The following is a 20,058-nucleotide window of genomic DNA, read 5'->3' as shown; positions in this document are numbered from 1 at the left end:
CAAAAGCGAACATTTTCTCTAATAAAATGTGCTCCAGGATTACACAAGAAGGCAGAGATATACAATATTCATAAATATCTTCAAAGATTAGATGACATAGATCTCAATGCTAAATCCTTACAGCTACCTTTTTTAAACTTTATATGAAACCTTTATTATCACTTCAACATGCCAGATGTTCCTTTTCTTTATTCTGCTGATCAGCTGTAACAAAAGATTTCCTCTAGAAAAAAGAATCTAATTCAATTTAGACAATCAGGACCTTACAATCAATGATTACACATCATCAAAAAGTCAACCTAACGTAGTTTTGCTGATCTCAACTTCAGCCTTAACCCCTTTAACATCAATGACTGAAATTACAGAGCATGACAAATCCTGATGTGTGTCCTTGATAACAGAAAAGTTTCAAGTAGACATTAATAATCCATCTAGAAATGCACACCCACATTTGAGATTTCTAGGAGAGATTAAATTCTTCATACCATAATCGGATACCGAACCTACAGAGCAATCACTCTTACTCACAAGACTAGGCAATTGCCATGCCATTCTCTCCTGATAGGTTCATATGAAATTCAAACCCATCAAAGCAGTCCTTCACATGGGGGCAAGACAGGTTACAGGAAGGTAAATATTTGTTCCTATTACCCCATTCTCATTATGTTACAATGTCTGGGGGAAATTGATAGCTTCAAATGCAGGTATCCCTTCTTATGAGACACCTTGAAAGGCTACCCAACCTTCACAGGAGGTGTGCCAGATTTGGGACTCCCTCCTACACTGTCTAAAGGGCTACATTATCCTACTCTACTGAAAAGCCTACCGATACAGCGTCATATTAAGTCTTACTAACTTAGTTACATTGCTCTTTTGACCTTTCTAGGCATTAATCACATTCTAAATACTACTAAAAGAAATGTGCTTCATTTTAGAATAGTTCTAGAAATAGATCTATCATACTTGTTAAATTTATGGAATGCAAACTAATTCCAAGCAACGTATGAAATGGAATAATGCAAGTAACGGTCAAGTGATGTACATGTTGCCACCTGGCTTCCTCTTATTCAAACGTAATAGAAGAGGGGTATGGCCTATAAAACAGCGAGCTAGGGCAATCAAACTACACAAAAGAAACAAGAGCCAACACTGTAATTAACTTGAAAAAAAATATTTGCATTGAGAAGGCAAAACCAATTACCTCTCCCTAGCATTAATACATTTTATCCAGAACAACTGTAATTGAATAACATTTATCGCACACAGAAAAACAAATACAAAAGTGAGCAATTACCTCATATAAAAAAAGTTTTTGGGCACTGCACACACATTTCTTACAACAAAAACATATGACAATATACAATTAGTGTTGGCTCTTGTTCCTCTTATTCAAAGCATTTTAATTTATACTAAATATAAATAATTTGCCTTTGAGCTGGATCTGTAATTTTCTCAGTGGTATGCTTTTAAAGATTTTACCATCCTAATCTTTTTATACTGTAAATTATTTGCCTAAACATGCTTCTTGCATGTATGACTCGCAATGCCACGTCGCTGCTAGGTAAAGCTCTCCAACGCTCGGCTGGCCTGATTTGCACTACACAAAATGTAAAAATAATAAATGGAAACAGAATGTTACTTATGTTTGCATTGCCTAAATCACAACATAAATGCTTTTTCAAGTGATTGTGCTTAAGAACAGTAATTTACTGCAGTCCACCGTACCTTACCTCTCAGTATGTTCACCTGGTAGATGTTTTGAAGAAGGATCTAAAATAAATATAGCAAATTTTTTTTAGCTGAACATATTACATTCTGTTTCTTTAACCTTCACAGTATACAATATATTTTATATATAAGACGCTAAGGGGGTCATTACGAGTTTGGCGGGCGGAAAAGGCTGCCTGCTAAACTCCAGCAGTCAGGCTGCCGCCTTCCCACAGGCCCCATTACGAGTTCCCCACTGGGTCAGCAGTAGGAAACTGTGTTTTCTCCCATTGCCCAGCTGAAAACATCCCACAACATTGACGCCGGCTCATAATTGAGCCGTCAACAATGTTGTGGTGCGGAGGGTGCAACAGCAGACAGTGAAAAGTGTGACGGGCTGACCATGCCAAGTGTATGGGCAGAGCAGGGACCCCCATGTGGCCCCCTGCACCTCATCTCTGTCAGCTTTTACATGGAGGTGCAACCGCCATGTAAAAGCTAGCAGAGAGGGGGGTCATAATCCCCAGGGCAACGCTACATGCAGGGAAATTGGCGGTCCGATCGTGGCCCAACTGCCACAGTCAAAATATGGCGGTCTGACCACCGCCAAGAGGTCGGCCCACAACTTTGGCGGCAGTTAGACTGCCACCGTGGCTCTGGTGGTCTTTAGACCGCCAGGGTTGTAATGACAGCCTAAGTCTTATTTAACTGTTTTCTATAAAATACTATACATAGTCTGTCTTGTTTTGCAATTCGTTTTTTGCACAAACATAAGGGCCACTGGGAGCCGGCTGAATATCAAGGCCCAAGCAATAGTATGCTGATATTTGTAAGTGGCAAGTATTCAAAGGAAGGAACATTTTGGTGCAGCTGTGCAACAATGCAGCTTCAACCTCAATGCAGGTCCACTGGAATTATGTGTTTCTACAGCAACAGAATTTTCTACATAAGTAAAGACACGCCACATTTGCCACATAATCCGTCACCTGCTGCACAATCTGTAGGTTCTTTTTTAATTCTTTTTAGCTCAAACAGATAAAGAATTACTAAAATAGTGGTGCCCCTTGCTGTCATGCAGTGGAAGGGCTTGTGCAAAGGTTGACTGGCCATCTTACAGTTGCTTTTTAATGCATTTGGGTGCTAATTTGGTACTAATGATGCAAATCATTTACCCAGACCGTACTGACACGTGAAAAAAGAACATTTGTAAAGTAATATCACCAAATGTACCCGGTCGCATCATTTTCTTGCCACATAATTTACGCAACCTGGTTGCATATTCTGACAATATTACCTCTTTACTTACATGCCTATTGACAGTTTACCAATTGTCCCATTGCATTTGCTTTATTCACGTAAATTCATGTAAGGAGTTCACACAATTCTTAGTCAAATCGGTTGTCTGTTAAACTGAAATGACATTCCTGGTACTGAAAAATGAACAATATTAGTCTTACGCTTACATTGAATAGCTAAGCTGCTTTAAAATATACACCATAATGTTTTGTAGTGGACAAACTTGTAGATTTTATTTACACTAAACAACTTGGATATATTTACTGGTGATGTGCCAGCTTGTTTTTCTAATCTCTTACTTCCATTCCTTTCCACACAAACCAAACTCTTTGATGAGGTCTGATTTTCACCAGAATCAATTCTATTACGCATGTGCCAGAAAGCATAGTGGGACACTTCACTGTCTAGTGCCTGTCAATCCATGTCTCTTTGCACTCATGCAACCGTGTTGTGTAATAAGGGGTGTCAGGCCAGGAATTTAAGATGAGGTAACTTATCACATCTAAGGCTGACTTTTCCACTCATCAGTGCAATTTAGGCGTGCAAGAGACACCACCAGAGACAATGTCTCTTCAAAATGTGAGGAGATTGTGACAGATGTCAAAGAAGAACAAGTTACTTACCTTGGGTAACGAGGTATCTGGTAGAGACTCTATCTAGCTGCAGATTCCTTACCTTGGAATTCCCTGGCGTCAGCTTCGAATCTGGAGTTTTTTCTGAGCAGTACTCTGCGTGTGCGCCGTTGACCAGCTCCACATGCGTCGTCAGCGTCGTAGGAGCAGTCTATGGCGTCACGGTTGTCTATATAGACGCCGTCTCGGCGCGCGTACGTCAGTTCTTTTCCACAACTTCCCACGCCAGAAGCGCAGTCATGGAAGAACCAACCATTATGGATTTCACCTCTTTGACTGTTTGAAGCAAAAATTCTTTCATGCCTTTAAGGAAGGCAAAAATGCCAAGATCAAAAATATACGTATGTACACATAAATACACACACACACATATATATATATATATATATATATATATATATATATATAAATAATATATCTACATAAGAAAAATATCCGCAGAGCGGGGAGGTTTGGGCGGGTGTAAGGAATCTGCAGCTAGATAGAGTCTCTACCAAATACCTCGTTACCGAAGGTAAGTAACTTGTTCATCTGATAGAGACTTCTAGCTGCAGCTTCCTTATTTTAGAATAGATACCCAAGCCTCAACCTATGGGGTGGGTCTGAAGGAGATTTTTACACCAGAAAGTCTTGCAAAACAGACCGGGCAAAATGCCCCTCTCTTCTCACCTGACTATCCAGGCAGTAGTGTTTTGCAAACGTGTGCAAAGAAGCCCACGTTGCAGCCTGGCAGATGTCCACCACCGGTACGCCATGTGCTAACGCAGTGGTAGCAGCTTTCCCCCTAGTAGAATGAGCTCTCAAGTCCTCTGGAGGCTGCTTCTTTGCCAAAGCATAGCATATCTTTATACAGAGAACGAACCAGCATGAAATGGATCGTTTCTGCACTGCCCGACCCTTCTTTGCACCAACATACCCCACAAAGAGTTGGTCGTCCACCCGGAACTCTTTAGTGCGGTCAAGGTAGAACGATAACGCTCTTTTTGGGTCCAGCTGATGGAGACGCTCCTCTTCCTTAGAGGGATGCGGTGGTGCAAAGAAGGTGGGCAGGGTGATATTTTGACCCAGATGGAAAGGGGTCCCCACCTTGGGGCGGAAAGAGGCAGGAGTACTGAGAACCACTTTTTCAGGAAAGATTGTGAGATACGGCGGTTTTGATGACAAAGCCTGTAGCTCACTAACTCTTCTGGCAGATGTAATTGCCACCAAAAAGGCTGTCTTAATAGTGAGCAGCCAAAGAGGACAGTTATGCAAGAGCTCGAAGGGAGCACACATAAGGAAGGTAAGAACCAAATTAAGATCCCACTGGGGCATAACGAAAGGCACTGGCGGGAATAGATGCACAAGCCCTTTCAAAATCCTCTGTACTATAGGTGATTTAAACAGAGATGGTTGATCGGGCAACTGAAGAAAAGCCGATAAGGATGCAAGATAGCCCTTGAGAGTCCCCAAGGAGGAGCCCTGCTGGGCAAGAGACAAAATAAACAAATGAATGTTAGACAGAGAAGAAGAAAGAGGATCAATAGACCTCTCTGAACAATATGAAACAAAACGTTTCCAACGGCAGGCGTAGATCAACTTAGCAGAGGGACGCCTGGCTGCCAGAATGACATCACAGACCTCGGGAGGGAGGTCATAAACCATCAACTGTCGCCGCTCAATCTCCACGCATGAAGGCGCAGAGTTGACAGGTTCGGGTGGAGAACCTTCCCCTGCTGCTGCGACAGAAGATCCTCCCGAAGAGGCAGCCTGATTGGAGGACCGATACTCATTTTGAGAAGCTCTGGATACCAAACTCTCCATGCCCAATCTGGAGCCACTAGGATTACTTGGGCGCGGTCGTTCTTGATTTTCTTGAGAACTCTGGGCAGAAGTGGTATAGGCAGAAAGGCGTACAAGAGGCCTGAACTCCACTCACGACGAAAAGCATCACTTAGCAATAGCCCCCTTGGAAACTCCAACACGCAAAACTGCTGACATTGCGCGTTCTCTGCGGAGGCGAACAGATCTAACCAAGGCTCTCCCCACTGCTGAAAGAGTCCTTGCGCCACCTCCGGATGGAGACACCATTTATGATCCTCCAAGCATTTTCGGCTGAGTTTGTCTGCTCTGGCGTTCAGAGAGCCTGCCAGGTGTTGAACCACCAGGGTCATGCCCTGCTGTTCCAGCCATGTCCAGAGTCGTAAAGCCTCTTGACAAAGGGTCCATAACCCTACACTGCCCTGCTTGTTGCAGTACCACATTGCGGTAGTGTTGTCCATGAACACCTGCACCACCTTCCCTTTCACAACAGGAAGAAATGCTTTTAATGCTAGCCGGATCGCCTGAAGCTCCAGCAAGTTGATGTGGAGTCCGGATTCCGCCAGAGACCAGTGACCTCTGATCTCCACCTCCCCCAGATGGCCGCCCCAACCCAGAAGTGACGCATCTGTCACTACCGTTAGATCTGGTTGGGGAAGGGAGAGGGGTCTGCCTTTGACCCACTCACAGTTCACTAACCACAACTGCAGATCTTTTGCAGTCCCCTCCGAGATCTGAACCTCGTCGGTAAGATTTCCCTGATGCTGTGCCCATTGGAACTTCAGGTCCCACTGCAGAGCCCTCATGCGCCATCTGGCATGCTTGACCAACAGGATGCAGGAAGCCATGAGTCCCAGCAGCCTCAGAGTCTGTCTCACAGAGATCCAGGATAGAGGCTGAAACATCGGAATCATAACCTGAATATCCTGGACCCGCTGATCGGGAGGATAAGCCCGATACTGCACTGTGTCCCGAACAGCTCCGATGAAAGTAAGCTTCTGAGAGGGAGTCAGGTGTGACTTCCGCACATTTATAGTGAACCCCAGCGAATGCAAGAGGTCCGCCGTCGTCTGGAGGTGGGTGACAAGAGCTTGGGGCGTAGGAGCCTTCAACAGCCAATCGTCTAGGTAGGGGAAGACTGAAATCCCTGACCTGCGCAAATGAGCTGCCACCACCGCCATCACCTTTGTGAACACCCGAGGGGCACTGGTGAGACCAAAAGGAAGCACGGTAAACTGAAAGTGCTCGTGGCCCACCTTGAACCGCAGGTAACGCCTGTGGGCTGGCAGGATAGGAATATGGAAATATGCAACCTGCAAATCCAACGCTACCATCCAGTCTCCTTGGTCTAGGGCAGACAAAACCTGAGCAAGAGTGAGCATCTTGAATTTCTCCTTCTTGAGGAAGAGTTTGACGTACCTTAAAACCAAGATAGGGCGAAGGCCTTTGTTCTTTTTTGGAATCCGAAAGTAGCGGGAATAACAACCACTGCCCACTTCTGTTATCGGGACTCTTTCTATGGCTCCCTTGGCCAAGAGAGCTGTAACTTCCTCGCGGAGCAAAGCTAGATGGTCCTCCATCGGCCATTCCTTTGTTGGAGGGATAGAAGGAGGGGAAAGACTGGAAGGGAAGGGAGTAGCCCTTCTGTATGATCTGCAGGACCCACTTGTCCGTGGTGATGGAAAGCCAGTGAGGAAGATGAAAATGAATCCTCCCTCCAACTGGACAGACATGATCCCGCAGAACCACACTATGAGGGCTTGGGCGCAGTGGAGGGGGCTGTGTGGCGGCTGACCTCTGGCCAGACCCACTGGGTCTGATGGTACCACGACCACGTCCTCTTTCGGGATGCTGTGAAGCCTGAGGATGGTGGCTGAACTGTGGCTGGCGTGGTACCACACCCCTTCCGAAGCCTCGAAAGGGGCGAAAGGCAGACTGCTGTCATGCTGGCGCTAAAAGGCCCAAGGATCTGGCCGTGGCCTGAGAATCCTTGAACCTCTCAAGCACGGAGTCTGCCTTTTCGCCAAAAAGGCGAGAGCCATCAAAGGGCATGTCCATCAAGCTGGACAGGACAATACCTGAAAAACCAATAGAACGTAGCCAAGCATGGCGACGTAGGGCCACTGACAATGAAATCGCTGTGCCCAGCGAGTCGGTCGTGTCCAAACCACACCGGATCGTAAACTTGGCTGCATCTCTCCCATCCTTGACAGCCTGGGTGAGAGTGTCCCGTACACCCTTCGGGACCTGGGGCAGCATCTGTGCCACCGTATCCCATAAAGTATGGGAATAACGGCCCAATAGGCAAGAGGTGTTTACGGGCCTCAAATGCCAGGCTGGTGGAAGAAAACATCTTCTTCCCAAGCTGATCCAGCCTCTTGGATTCCCCATCCGAGAGAGCGGAAGGGAAGGCACCACGGGAAGAAGTAGAAGCTTGGACAACCAAGCTCTCAGGAGTGGGGTGTTGTGTCAGGAAACTAGGATCACTGGGAGCAGGTCTATGGCGGCGGCCGACCGTCCTATTCACAGGAGCCCCTGTGCTCGGTTTTGACCACGTACCCAGAAGGACGTCTGTAAGAGCCTCATTGAAGAGCAACAACGGCTCTGATGTTGACACCCCCGGCTCAAGCACTTCTGTCAGGATGTTCGTCCTGACTGGCACCGTAGGCAAATCTAGGTCCAAGACCTCAGCTGCCCTACGCACCACCATAGCGAAAGAAGTACCCTCCTCCGTAGCCACATTAGGAGAGAGCATACCAGTATCTGGAGACGTGTCCAGTCCACTGGCCTCCCCTAGATCCTCATACCAGTCCTGTTGCAATCCAGATTCTAAAGGGTACGCAGACCCCTCCCATTCCTCTCCTGCGTCTGGCTGGTCTAAATAATGCTCAGACAATGATCTGGGTCAAATTGGCTCAGTCGAAGTCGGAGTCGACGTTGTACGACGTCGCTCCGGCTCATCCGGAATAAGGGTGGGGCTGCCACCGGAATCGTCGACGTCGGACCCGGCGCCGAAGGAAGTCGACTGTGAGAGACCTGCGCCGGTCCGGATCCGGTATCTGATCCCGGGGTCCCCAACGGCACCGAGGCCGAAGCCACCGGCTTCGAATCCGAAGGGGCCCCTGCTGACCCCGCAGGGCTCGAAGACCCACCCGAGGGTGCAACCCGCTCAAAAACGAGACGCATGGCCTCGTAAAACTCTTTTATTTGAGCAGGGGTCTATCCAGTCCCCGGAAAGGGGGGGAAGACGTGGAGCTTGGACCTCTTCTTCTTGTGCCTCTTAACTTTGGATGACCTCGAATGCGAGGAAGAGGACTTGGGGCTCCGGGAGCTGTGCCGCGACCTCCTCCTACTGCGGGACCGTGACCTCCACAGAGTCGCGCCGACCGAAGACGAATGTCAGGCCGCAAGAAGCTTAAGGGATCTCTCCCTCAAGGCCTTCGGCGCCATGGCCCGACAGTCGGAGCACGAGGTGGAATCGTGGTCCTTCTCCAGGCACCAAAGACAAACTTGGTGCAGATCCGTCACCGACATGGTGCGATGACACACACCACACGGCTTGAATCCTGTCTTTCTCGAAGATATGACTTCAAACAGTCAAAAAAATCATTGTCAAACCGTCGAAGCAGGGTAGCTCTTTCCAAAAAAAAGGAAAAGAACTGACGTACACGCGCCGAGACGGCATCTATATAGACAACCGTGACATCATAGACTGCTCAAACGACGCTGACGATGCACGCGGAGCTGGTCGACGCACGAGGATCCGAACGATGCCGCCCAACGTTGTGCGCGCAGGCTACTGCTCAGAAAAAGCTCCGGATTCAAAGCAGACGCCAGGGAATTCTAAGGTAAGGAAGCTGCAGCTAGAAGTCTCTATCAGATAACTGGTTACTTACTTGTAACTATTGTTCTCCAGTATTGGTAACTTTCATAGATTCACACGCTTGAATCATCCCAGTCGTTGAGGTGGGACTCCCATGGTATCTTTTAATATAGCAGTAATATAGCAGTTAAGTGACCTACCCTAGGCCTTAAGGCAATAGGCAGTCACTGATATAGCCTATCCATGTCATTTTTCAACCAAACTAGTACTAAAACCAATCCAGCAAAAGAACTCCCTAGAACACTACCAACAGAGACTGATTCCCTCAGATGTTCTAGTATGAGTGTGAAGTACTTATTTGCTGATTTGATGGAAGCCTCTAAGGGGAGGAGAGTGGGTTGCATGTCAGTCTATTAAAGATGCCAATACTGGAGAACAATAGTTAAAGATAAGTTACCAATCTTCTTCTCCAGTATTGGATCTTTCATAGATTCACATGCTTGAATTAGAATAGCGAGCAGCATGTTTCATCCTAACAATAACTTTAATCATGATAACAATAACATATAATAACCACAAATAATTGTAATAATCTTAATAATAATAATATTAATCAAGTCTTTATAACATCTATTAAGTGGAAGGTGGGAAAAATTAGGGGCTCACCTTTGTGTAATAGATGTCTTAACACTGCTTGCCGACACAGGTGCATCCATTTTGTAGGTCTCATCCAGGCAATAGTGCTTCGTAAACATGTGTCCACTGGACCACTTTCCTGCCCGGTAAATGTGTTGTATAGGCACTCCAACTAAGAGAGTTGCAGATGTGGCTACAGCTCCTGTGGAATGGGCTTTAACCTTGCTCTGTAAGGGCTTCCCAGCCTGACAATGACAAAACTGTATAGTCAAACCAATCCATATGGCGATGGTCTGTTTTGATACGGTGCAACCCTTCTTTGCATTTCCACAAGCTTCAAACAGTTGGCCTGTTTTTTTTTTATTTGATTGGTCCTTTGTAGATAGAATTTTAGACATCTTTTCACATCAAGCGAATGTAGGGCTTCTTCTGCAGCTGTTTGCAGATATGGAAAGAACGTTTGCAAGATTACTGGCTTCTTTAGATAGCGTTCCAATGGAACCTTCGGTATATACTTAAGACTTGTTCAAAGTATCACACTGTTTGCCATAAACTGAAGAAAAGGGTCTTTGATGGTAAAGGCATGGATGTCACTCACCCTCTTAGTTGATGTGAGAACTAGTAAAAGTGATGTATTCCAAATAAGGTACTTTAATTCTGACTTGTGAATAGGCTCAAATTGCGGCTTCATGAGCTGTCCTAGCACTATATCTAAGAACCATAACGGGGGAGGTTTTTGAACTGAAGGTAACGCCCTAAAAAGTCCTTTGAGGAATTGCTTTGTAATTTGGGAAGCCCATAAGGAAGGAGCATCCTGAGAACGTCTGAACCTTGAAATTGCTGCCAAATGTACCTTTAATGAGTAATAAGAAAGTCTGGATTTTTCTAGGTGGAACAAAAAAGGGAGTATCTGCTCCGACTACTATGTTAGAGGGTGGATCCCTGAAGTGACACATCACAAGCAGAGGAGCTTCCATTCAAACTCATAGGTCCTATTGGTAGTATCGGCCCTGGCTTTTGCCAGTATCTCTCTGCATTCTTGTGGAATGCTTATGCCGGAAAATTCATTGAATTCAGGAGCCAGGCCGGTAAGTTTAGAGATGATGGGTCCGGATGTGTGACTTGGCCCTGGTTCATGATGGTCAGTAAGGCTGGTGTCTGTCCGAGTTGAACATGTGGTCTTTCAGAGTACAGAGGGAGTTCTGTGTACAAGAACTTTCTGGGCCATTTGGGTGCTATGAGGAGATGACATCTGTTTCATCTTGCTGATCACCCTGGAGATCAATGGAAACGGGGGAAAAGCATAGGCATAAATTCCTGACCATCTCATCTAAAGACATTTCGCACACAACCCTTTTTTGGGATGCCAGCTTGCGTAATATAGGCATTTTTTTTTTCGTTTGTGGCAAAACGATCGAAATTTGGCCTGCTCCATCTTTGGAAAAGCTTGTTGAGAATCTGATAGTCCTGTTCCAACTCATGATACAGGATGATCGTTCTGCTTAATGAGGCTGCCATGAGGTTGGACTGTCCCGAACATGTTCTGCTTTCAGAGAAATTTGATTTTCCAGGGCCCATTTCCAAATGCGTCAGGCCTGATATGATAACGCTAATGATATCGTTCCTCCAGTTGCTCAGGTAGAACATACTAGTGGTGTTGTCTGTTCTTATGAGGACTGTTGACAGATGAATTTTTGCTAAGAAGGCCTTGAGTACGAGCTCGACTACTTTCAGCTCTAGCTGGTTCATGTGACGCTTTTTGTCTGTTCGAGTCCAGTTGCCACTTATTTGTAAATCCTGAAGGTTGGGCACCCCAACCTTCGAGGGAAGCATCCATGGTTATGATAAAATTTGGAATTTGCTGTAGATTTGGGAGCCCCATGGACAGATCTGAGTGTTTTGTCTACCAAGAAATTGCAGTTTTTATCTCGGATGTGATCTGAATCTGATCTTCAAAGGAGCCATTTACCTGGAGCCACTGCTTCTCTAGTTCTTCTTGAAGTGGCTACATACGTAGTCGTCAATTCTGGAGAAGTGTAATGCATGAAGAAACTATTCCCATGAACGATTTGTAGGTCCGTACTGAAATGTACTTTTGTTTTGCAGAGAGCTTGTGAGCCATCTGGTAGATTTTTCGCTACCATTCCTGGGATGGAAATACTTTGTTTTGTGCTCCCAAGAAATTCAACTTTGTTGTGGGATGGATATGCGACTTTTGATAATTGACAGTAAGGACCAGACTTTTGTAACTGTAAGACAAATGGACGTGTGTTCCAACACTTGATGGTGTGTTGATGCCTTTATGACCTCCATCAAGTATGGGAACACCTGGATTCCTAGCTGTCTCAGATGAGCTGCTACTTGGGCCAGCATTTTTGGTAAAAATTCTGGGGGCTGACTTGTCCAAATGGTAGGACCTTGACTTGTAGATGTGTACCAGCTACCTGCAAATGGAGAAATTTGCGATGATTTCAATGTATTGGGCTATGAAAATACGCATCTTGGAGATCTAGAGATGTTATGTGATCTCCAGCATTTAAGAGGATTAGAATGTCCTGAAGTGTTTCCATACGAAATGTTTTCAGAAACTTGTTTAAAGCTTGCAAATCTAGACTGGGACACCAATCTCCGGAAGGTTTTTTCACCAGTAAAAAGCAGGAGTAAAACCCCCGGCCTTTTTGAATAGGGGTATTTGGAGCCTTCTGGAGGAATTCCAAAGTGTGTCCTCTGGAAACTATATCTAGTACCCATCTATCCGATGTTATCGCTGACCACTGTAGGAAGTGATTTGTTATGTGGCCTCCGATCTTGGATACAGGAGAGGGGTAGGTAGCTGGTACCAATGTGTGGTCATTGCAATCTGTCTGCTTCCCTGCCCCAGGTAGAAAGCTTTCCCCTTGTGGGGTGCTTGTACACTGCTGTTGGTGGTAATCTATACTGCTGTTGTTGTTGTCCATATTGCAGTCGATAGGATGTCTGACATGTTCGAAATTGCTGTCTATATGGTTGGTATCCTCCCTGAAAGGAGTAAGTTCCTCTGCCTCTAACCCCTCGAAAGGGCTGTTTTCTATATTGCAATGTGTCCAGAGATCTTGCTGTATCCGTGTCCACCTTGATGGACTGCAAAGCTTCATCCACGTATTTACCGAAGAGGGATTCCCCATTGTATGACGTATTCAGCATTTTGCTCTGTATCTCCGAGCGAAAGGAGGTGGATTTTAGCCAACCCTGCCTGCGTAAAACTGCGGCCCCAGCCAGTTGTCTGAATCCCGTTCCCCTTCTTGTAGTAGTTTCCTTGGTCCAGCTTAGCATCTTCAGGTAGGTGGTCCATGTGTGTTGATATATCGGACCACATTTGTTAGTCATACCTGGCTAGAATTTGCAGCTTTAACTGTCATACCTGCCATGGTGGAGAATTTATTTTACTGACGTTTGAGCCAACGTCCCTCTCTATCAGGAGGAAATGATCCTGGTGTGGCGGGATTCTTTGAGCAGCGTTGTGCCGCTTGAGACACCACAGAATTCGGATTAGAACTGCCTATCAAACAAGTTGGAGAATATTCTAGGGCTTTATATTTCTTCTCCAAACGTGGTATATGAACTGAGAATTGATTTTAGGCCCTCATCCCATATGAAATCCGCAATCGGAATGGCTGTCACTGACTTTTTTGCTGGCCCCTTAAAGGCATAGACAAAACAATCTGTAACCCTAGTAAGAATGTGTAACTAAAAACGTTTTGCTGCTCTCTCCATCAGATTGTGGAATCCGCCTATATCCTCTGGTGGAGAGCCTACAGGCGCTGCAAAAGGTAAAGATGGAGTGGGTATTAAGTAGTCGTCCCACTCACTAGGCCTTACTGTATTATCCATTATCCTTCCCTCCCAATCTTGTGGCGGTAGGGTCAAGGAGATAGTAACATCCGGTGTAGGTGAAAACCTTGTCTGAATTGAGAGACATGTTTGAGGTACTGTTTACGGCTCATAAGGTTGTCTAACTGGTGCTGCAGGAGCGGAGGGTGGAAGCCTTCTATAATAATCCAACATGTTCTGAAGGTTTGTAGCCAAGGACATTGGCATAGTTATAGAGGTATCCTAATCGCAATATTCAGACTGCAAGGGTTCTGCTTGGTCTCTCGCAGAGATGTAGTCATTGTGGTATTGGTTGTCATCGTCATCCTAACCCTGACATTTGACATGAAGTTCAGATGGACTGCTAGCCGCACCAAAGGGGCCTTCGTCCTCAGTAAATCCGTTATCCTTGTCATCCAAAAGGTGTTGGGGGAGATATGGTAATGCCTTGCTTGGAAAAGTATGTATAGGTAATATTATGGACAACTTTTTCTTCAATGATATTAAAGACAGCAGCAAAAATTTGTTTGAGTGTTTCCAGGTGATTTGTTCGGCGGCGGTAAGGATGTCATCGAAGGGAGTGTCAGTGGAATCATTGACAAATCCATTGTCGACAGGTCTCTCGTCTACATGTCCCTCGGCTATGACTTAATCATCAGAGACACCGCTGTAGTAAATGTTGATGTGGCTGTCGTCATCATGGGCGCAATCATCAACGAGTGTGTCATCAGCGGTTCTCTGGTCGACAAGGCCCTTTTTTCAGACCCCAGAGGAAATTTCTTCATTTATGCTGTCAACGGTAAAGATAGTGAAGCAATTTGTGGGGGTGCTTTTGTCTATAGATGGAGTCGCAGGCTCTGAATGAACTTTTTTTAAGACCTGTGGATAACGTTCTTAAGATGATGACTCCAGTGAAAGGTGTTTAAATTTTTTAAGTGCCGTCTGTGGTGGTTCTGAGGAGAGTTTCTCTTTGAGTTCAGGCCTTTTTAGAGAGTGAGAGACCTGTCAAGAGGCCTCACTCTCATCAGAAGAAGGGCACTCTTTTGCTTTTTGCTTCTACAGCCATAGTAATAGTCTCCCTTCTCAGTCTTTAAGAGTCTTATGAGTAAAGGTGCAACATATTTTACAGTCCCTCATTTTGTGATCCGGATGTAGACAATATATACACCTCTCAATATATACACCTCTTGCGTGGGTCATCAACATGAAGTCTTTTCTTCCCACAGGTGTCACAGATTCTGAAAAGTCCTTTTTTAGTTGGTTGGGACATAATGTCCAGTGAAAATCTGATGATTCTGAAACAAATTTATCCTGTCAGTTCACTGAGAAAGAATAGTAACTGAGCAGAGTCCAGAGAGACTCCCTTCACACGACGTGTGGTAGAAAATCTGAGGGAATCAGCCTCTGTTGGGAGTGTTCTAGAGGGCGCTGTCACCTGATTGGTTGTAGTTCAAGTTTGGCTCTTTTTTTTTTTTTTTTTTTTTTTTTTAACAAAAAAAGAACATGGATATGCTATATTAGTGACTGTCTATTGCCATTAAGGCCTAGGGTAGTTCACTTACTGCTTTATTGAAAGGTACCATGGGACTCCCACCTCGACGATGGGGATGATTCAAGCATGTGAACCTACGAAAGATCCAATACTGGAGAATCATCATTCTAATGACTCTGAGATGGGGGTGTTTGTAAAAACCCACTCTTGGCATCAGAGACATATCTTTTAAGGGACAGAGAGTACCTCAAAGCAACTTATGATGGCACAAGCCTGAACGGTCAGGAGATTAGAAGAAATATATCACTCAGCGTCATCAGGCAGTACGTCAGCGGTGTTGTGAAAAGTTGACAAAATGGTTAGAAACCATAGAAATAAGTGAAGCGCTAAATGCCTCGGACAATCACTGGATGGCCAGGAGGAACACACGCCAGATACTGAGTAAAAAACGTTCATGTTTTATGGGGGCATTTTCAATGGATTTCAACAAAGAAATAAGCATGCTCTTGGAAGGCTTGCCAGGGCAAACTCCGAGACATGTCTTGCTCTTTACTAAAAATTCTGGATATTGCTTCAGAGGCAAACAAACAGGTTCAGAGATACTGTAGTTGCCAGATATTATACTTGCAATTGGGGTAAAACTGACTGCTAAGTAATATTCACCATCCTATTTCCACGCAAAGGGGATAAAATATGAGACCTAGCCATATCCAAGACAGAGGCCATGGCAAAGAGATGCCCGTTTGGGGAAGCCTTTGAGAAGTAACTGTTCAAGTTTGGGAATACTTCTACTACCCCGGGATAGAAGATTTATGACAATAGGTTTCAGAGCTCCCATGAAATGGAGTGGGCAAAGAAGGACCAGAGGTGAATCAAGAAGTTCTTCCATCCACAAGGCATAGCTTGAAACAGGTGCTTTCAATGAGGTCGGGAAGGGGCCACAAATATAAATGAAACTATTCTGGAATGAAGACAAATGAAAGTAAAATATTTTCCCATGGAAACTTAGGGGCACATGTATTTTATACACAACTGGGGCAGGCTGGCAAGGGACACCAGGATTTTGAAATAAAGTGAGGGTGGCTTCTGCACAAAGTTTTATGGATCTCCAACTCAACTCTCGAGGTTGTCAGTCATGTATTAACCTTTCGAATAAACAGCAGCTGTAGATAGAAGAAGTTGCAGAAATGGCAATGCAATAAGCAATCATTCTCATCAACAATTGCCAGATTTTCTTTGCAGTTTGTAAATAATTAAGAAAAAACACTAGTGTTGCAGATCAGTGGTAACCTGAAAAGTATTCAGTTTTTGACATGTTTACAGACAATTCAAGATGGTTGCAACCAATCTTCTAAGAAACTGGATGATGAGGCTGCTACCTCAAGGATGCCCATCGAACACTGCCCTTCTTCGGTCAACATCACAGATTTTGGAAATTCACTTTAAAACATCTGTGGTCTACCACTCAGTCCCTTCTTTGTGGCGTGAAGCTTCACAAAAGTGGTAGTGACAGGCCTATTTGAGAGCTAGGAGTGTATGAGACCTATCCTTGGACAACATGATCTTGAAGGCTTAAGATTAGGAGGGTCTTCATAAGCAAGTGCAAATGGCTGTGACATGCTTTTAAACTTGCAGCTACTCATAAACAAGGATAGGCCAGACTTAGTTTCCAAAAGGTCCCTGGAGTTTTACCTACTAGCCCACTGTGTTAAGGGTCAAGAAAGCACTCAGGGAGATGTTGAGAAGAGACAACCTTTTGCTGCAACAGTTAGCAAGAATAGTTAGCCTTCTGCCATCCTTTACCCAGGTGAGTCTTCAGAGTCCTCGTGCTACAAAGCTATTTAGAGGCAGAAGACTCTTACTTTGGGAGACTGGTCCTACAAGTAGATCATCGACCTCTAATGGAGGGGCAGGACAGAGATCAAATTCTGAATGGACCATATGGAGAACTAGAGCTGCAGAGCACTTTTTGGTATGACATTAGAATTCATTAAAAAAAAATCAGATGAGTGGGGCAGCTTGGGAAGGCAGTGGTGGACAACTTTATGCACTCGAAAGGTGGTCAGGCAAAGAGCTGAACCGCCACACACATTTTGCACTTACTTTCTCCTGGGTACATTTGATGTAAACAAAAACTGTACAAAAATAAGAGAGAGATGTTGCATGCTGTAAAGGGCAGACAAAGCAGCAGCAGTACGGTAAGTCAAGTACATGGGTGGCACTAAGGCAATCATTACGACTTCGGCGGTCTTACAGAAAGACAGTGTTTCCGTCCGCTGGCCCAGCAGAAAAGTCACATCAACATTGCTGCCGGCTCATAATAGAGCCGGTGCAATGTTGATGTGCAGCGGATGCGCATTTCACTGCCCGAAATTTGGGCAGGGAAATGCGCAATGGGGCTGTGCCTGGGGGCCAAGTGCATGGGCAGTGCAAGGGCCCCAGGGGCACCCCGAGTCCCCCTTACTGCCAGCCTTTCCACAGCGGTCTTTACTGCCATGGACAGGCTGGAGGTTGGGGACTCCTAATCCCCAGGGCAGCAGTGCTTGCACCGCTGCCCTCGGGATTATGACCACCAGAAAGAAGCCTGGCGGTATGTTGGAGGGGCCAGCAGTATGGCCGTGGCTTATGCGCCACGGTCATAATCTACTGATGGTACACCACCAGCTTACCACCGGCCACCACGGTCGTAATGAGGCCCTAAGTACAGCCGTTTAGCAGATCTAGCCATGAACTTCAGGCAACATTATCTGAAGCAAGAAATATATGTTTTGGGTTTCTTTTGTAAATCTCTTTATTAGTTATTAAGTGCAACACTTACAACCGACATCCGACTTAAGCTACTGTAAGCATATCTTCCTTAATAGAACAAAAGTACAACATAGAAAGGGGAGGGTCACCAATAAAGGGAGATCCGAGCATCATGACAATTATTGAAAATGTAGAGTACAACATTCACGTACAGAAACAAAGTTCAAAAGAGGAAGAACAACCCCGTCATCTCACCCCCGACACGATACAATAGTGGGACACAACTATTCCGAGGGGTGAGGTGGAATGTCGTTTTTGGCCTCAATTTTAATTATAAAATTGTCCCAGAGCCCCAGCCCTATTGTTGAGAGAATGAAGTGCTTGTGCTTCCACCATCACCCACTTCAACAAATCACCCAGCCAGTGGTGTGAGTCTGGTGCACCTGGTGCTTTCCATTGCATTGGTACGAGGCGTTTGAATAATATAAATGCCAAATCTACACACCTGTGCATTTGTCAATCTTTCTTCAACCTCGTACGTATGCCTAGCAGGCAGAATTCCGGTGTAGGAAATAATGAATGACCAACCAATTCCCCTGTCAAGGAGATAATTTCATGTCAGGTCCGTTGTACAGGTGGGCAATTCCATATCATGTGATAGAAAGTAGCATCCAGTTCCCTGCAGCGTGGGCAGACTTAATTAGTGTGAGGGAACATGCAATGGAGCCGGTGTGAGGACAGGTAGGTTTGATGCAAATAATTAAACCGAGTGAAGCGGAATCTTGGGTTATGTGATACCTCCTTTATCATTCGAAGCGCTGTGGTCCATGCAGATTGCGTTAGTGGTTCATGGAGGGGCCCATCCCATCTCACCCGCGCCCCTGCCTATCTGTGTCAAGGTTCCCAAGGAGAGAGCTACACAACTGGGATATGATGTATTTAGAACCTATGCCAGACAATATGTCATGTAATATAGGTGAAATCAAGGTTTCCGCATCTCTGCCTCGCCAGATGTTATGTATAAGTTGTTAGTGCGCAGTAGGTTAGAAATCGCCCTGGGCCTATGCCATAAGTGTCATCTAATTCCGTGTACGTCATGATGAGACCTTCCTTAAATAGGTCACCTATGGTATGTATTCCCAGCTCTAGCCATGGTTCTAAGATGTGTTGTGTATGTAGTTTCCATGCATCTGGGATATCTAGCAGCTGAATCTTAGGCAAGTAAGGTGAGATTAAGTCCCGTCCGTGTACGTAACGGCTCCAGCATGTGCGAGCCACCTCCATCAGGTTGTTTCCTCGCAGGGGAGGGATAGTGTAGTCCTGTAACCATGTAAGTGTACTTGTCCTTCCCAGACTGTCATGTACTAGCATTGTCTCCATACTGGGGGAGTTCTATAGCCATTGAAGTGGCCACTGCAGTTGCGCCGCCGCATAATACAGCTCGTAATTCGGCATGCCCGGGCCCCCTTTTGCAAGCGGGTTATGTGTTTCAGTAAGCGCGACTTGCCGACAGCCATTCCCTCATATTAAGCCTAGCATCAAGCCATTCAGGGTTCTGAAGAATGAGCAAGCTACTGCTAACGGAAGTGCAGTAAAGAAATATAGCAGTCTGGGGAGTATTATCATTTTCGCAATTGGCACTCTGTCCAAAAGCGACAGTGGTAATGACCCCCAAAACAGTAAGGATCCCTTAATCGCACGGACTGCGCGTCCAAAATTACCCTCCACTAGGTCCTCTTTAGTGTGGTAGATTTGGATGCCAAGATACTTGAAAGTAAAGTGGCACCATGGAAGTCTATGGATTGGGAGAACAGGCTGCAAACTTTCCGGTATCAGAGTCAACAGGAACAAGCAAGATTTCAACCAATTTACATGAAAGCCGGATAAATCCCCAAAGTAATCTAGTAGTTGTAAAAGCTCAGTGAGAAATAACACACATTTATATAAGTATATTAGCGCATCATTGGCATAAAGGGATACTATATGTTGTTTGCCAAATTCGGGTAACCCCCATTATTGCACCCGCAGTCAGAGCTGAGCTGCTAATGGCTCAATCGCTAACACAAGTAACAGTG

The 20,058-nt window shown here is 45.4% G+C and overlaps 1 protein-coding gene across 2 annotated transcripts in view; it reads right to left on the bottom strand.

The window, feature by feature from the left end:
- MEIKIN (meiotic kinetochore factor) overlaps window positions 1–20,058 on the bottom strand; it is a 637,531-nt gene that overhangs the window by 261,421 nt on the left and 356,052 nt on the right. For both annotated transcript variants that reach the window (XM_069202007.1, XM_069202008.1), the window contains exon 7: window positions 1,731–1,770. In XM_069202007.1, coding sequence (XP_069058108.1) covers window positions 1,731–1,770 — 40 coding nt within the window. The remainder of the gene's footprint in view (window positions 1–1,730; window positions 1,771–20,058) is intronic.

Source organism: Pleurodeles waltl, chromosome 7, assembly GCF_031143425.1.
Source record: "Pleurodeles waltl isolate 20211129_DDA chromosome 7, aPleWal1.hap1.20221129, whole genome shotgun sequence".
NCBI lineage: Eukaryota > Metazoa > Chordata > Amphibia > Caudata > Salamandridae > Pleurodeles > Pleurodeles waltl.
Note: the sequence above shows the minus strand (reverse complement) of the source record. Positions and strands in the feature narration are given on the sequence as shown.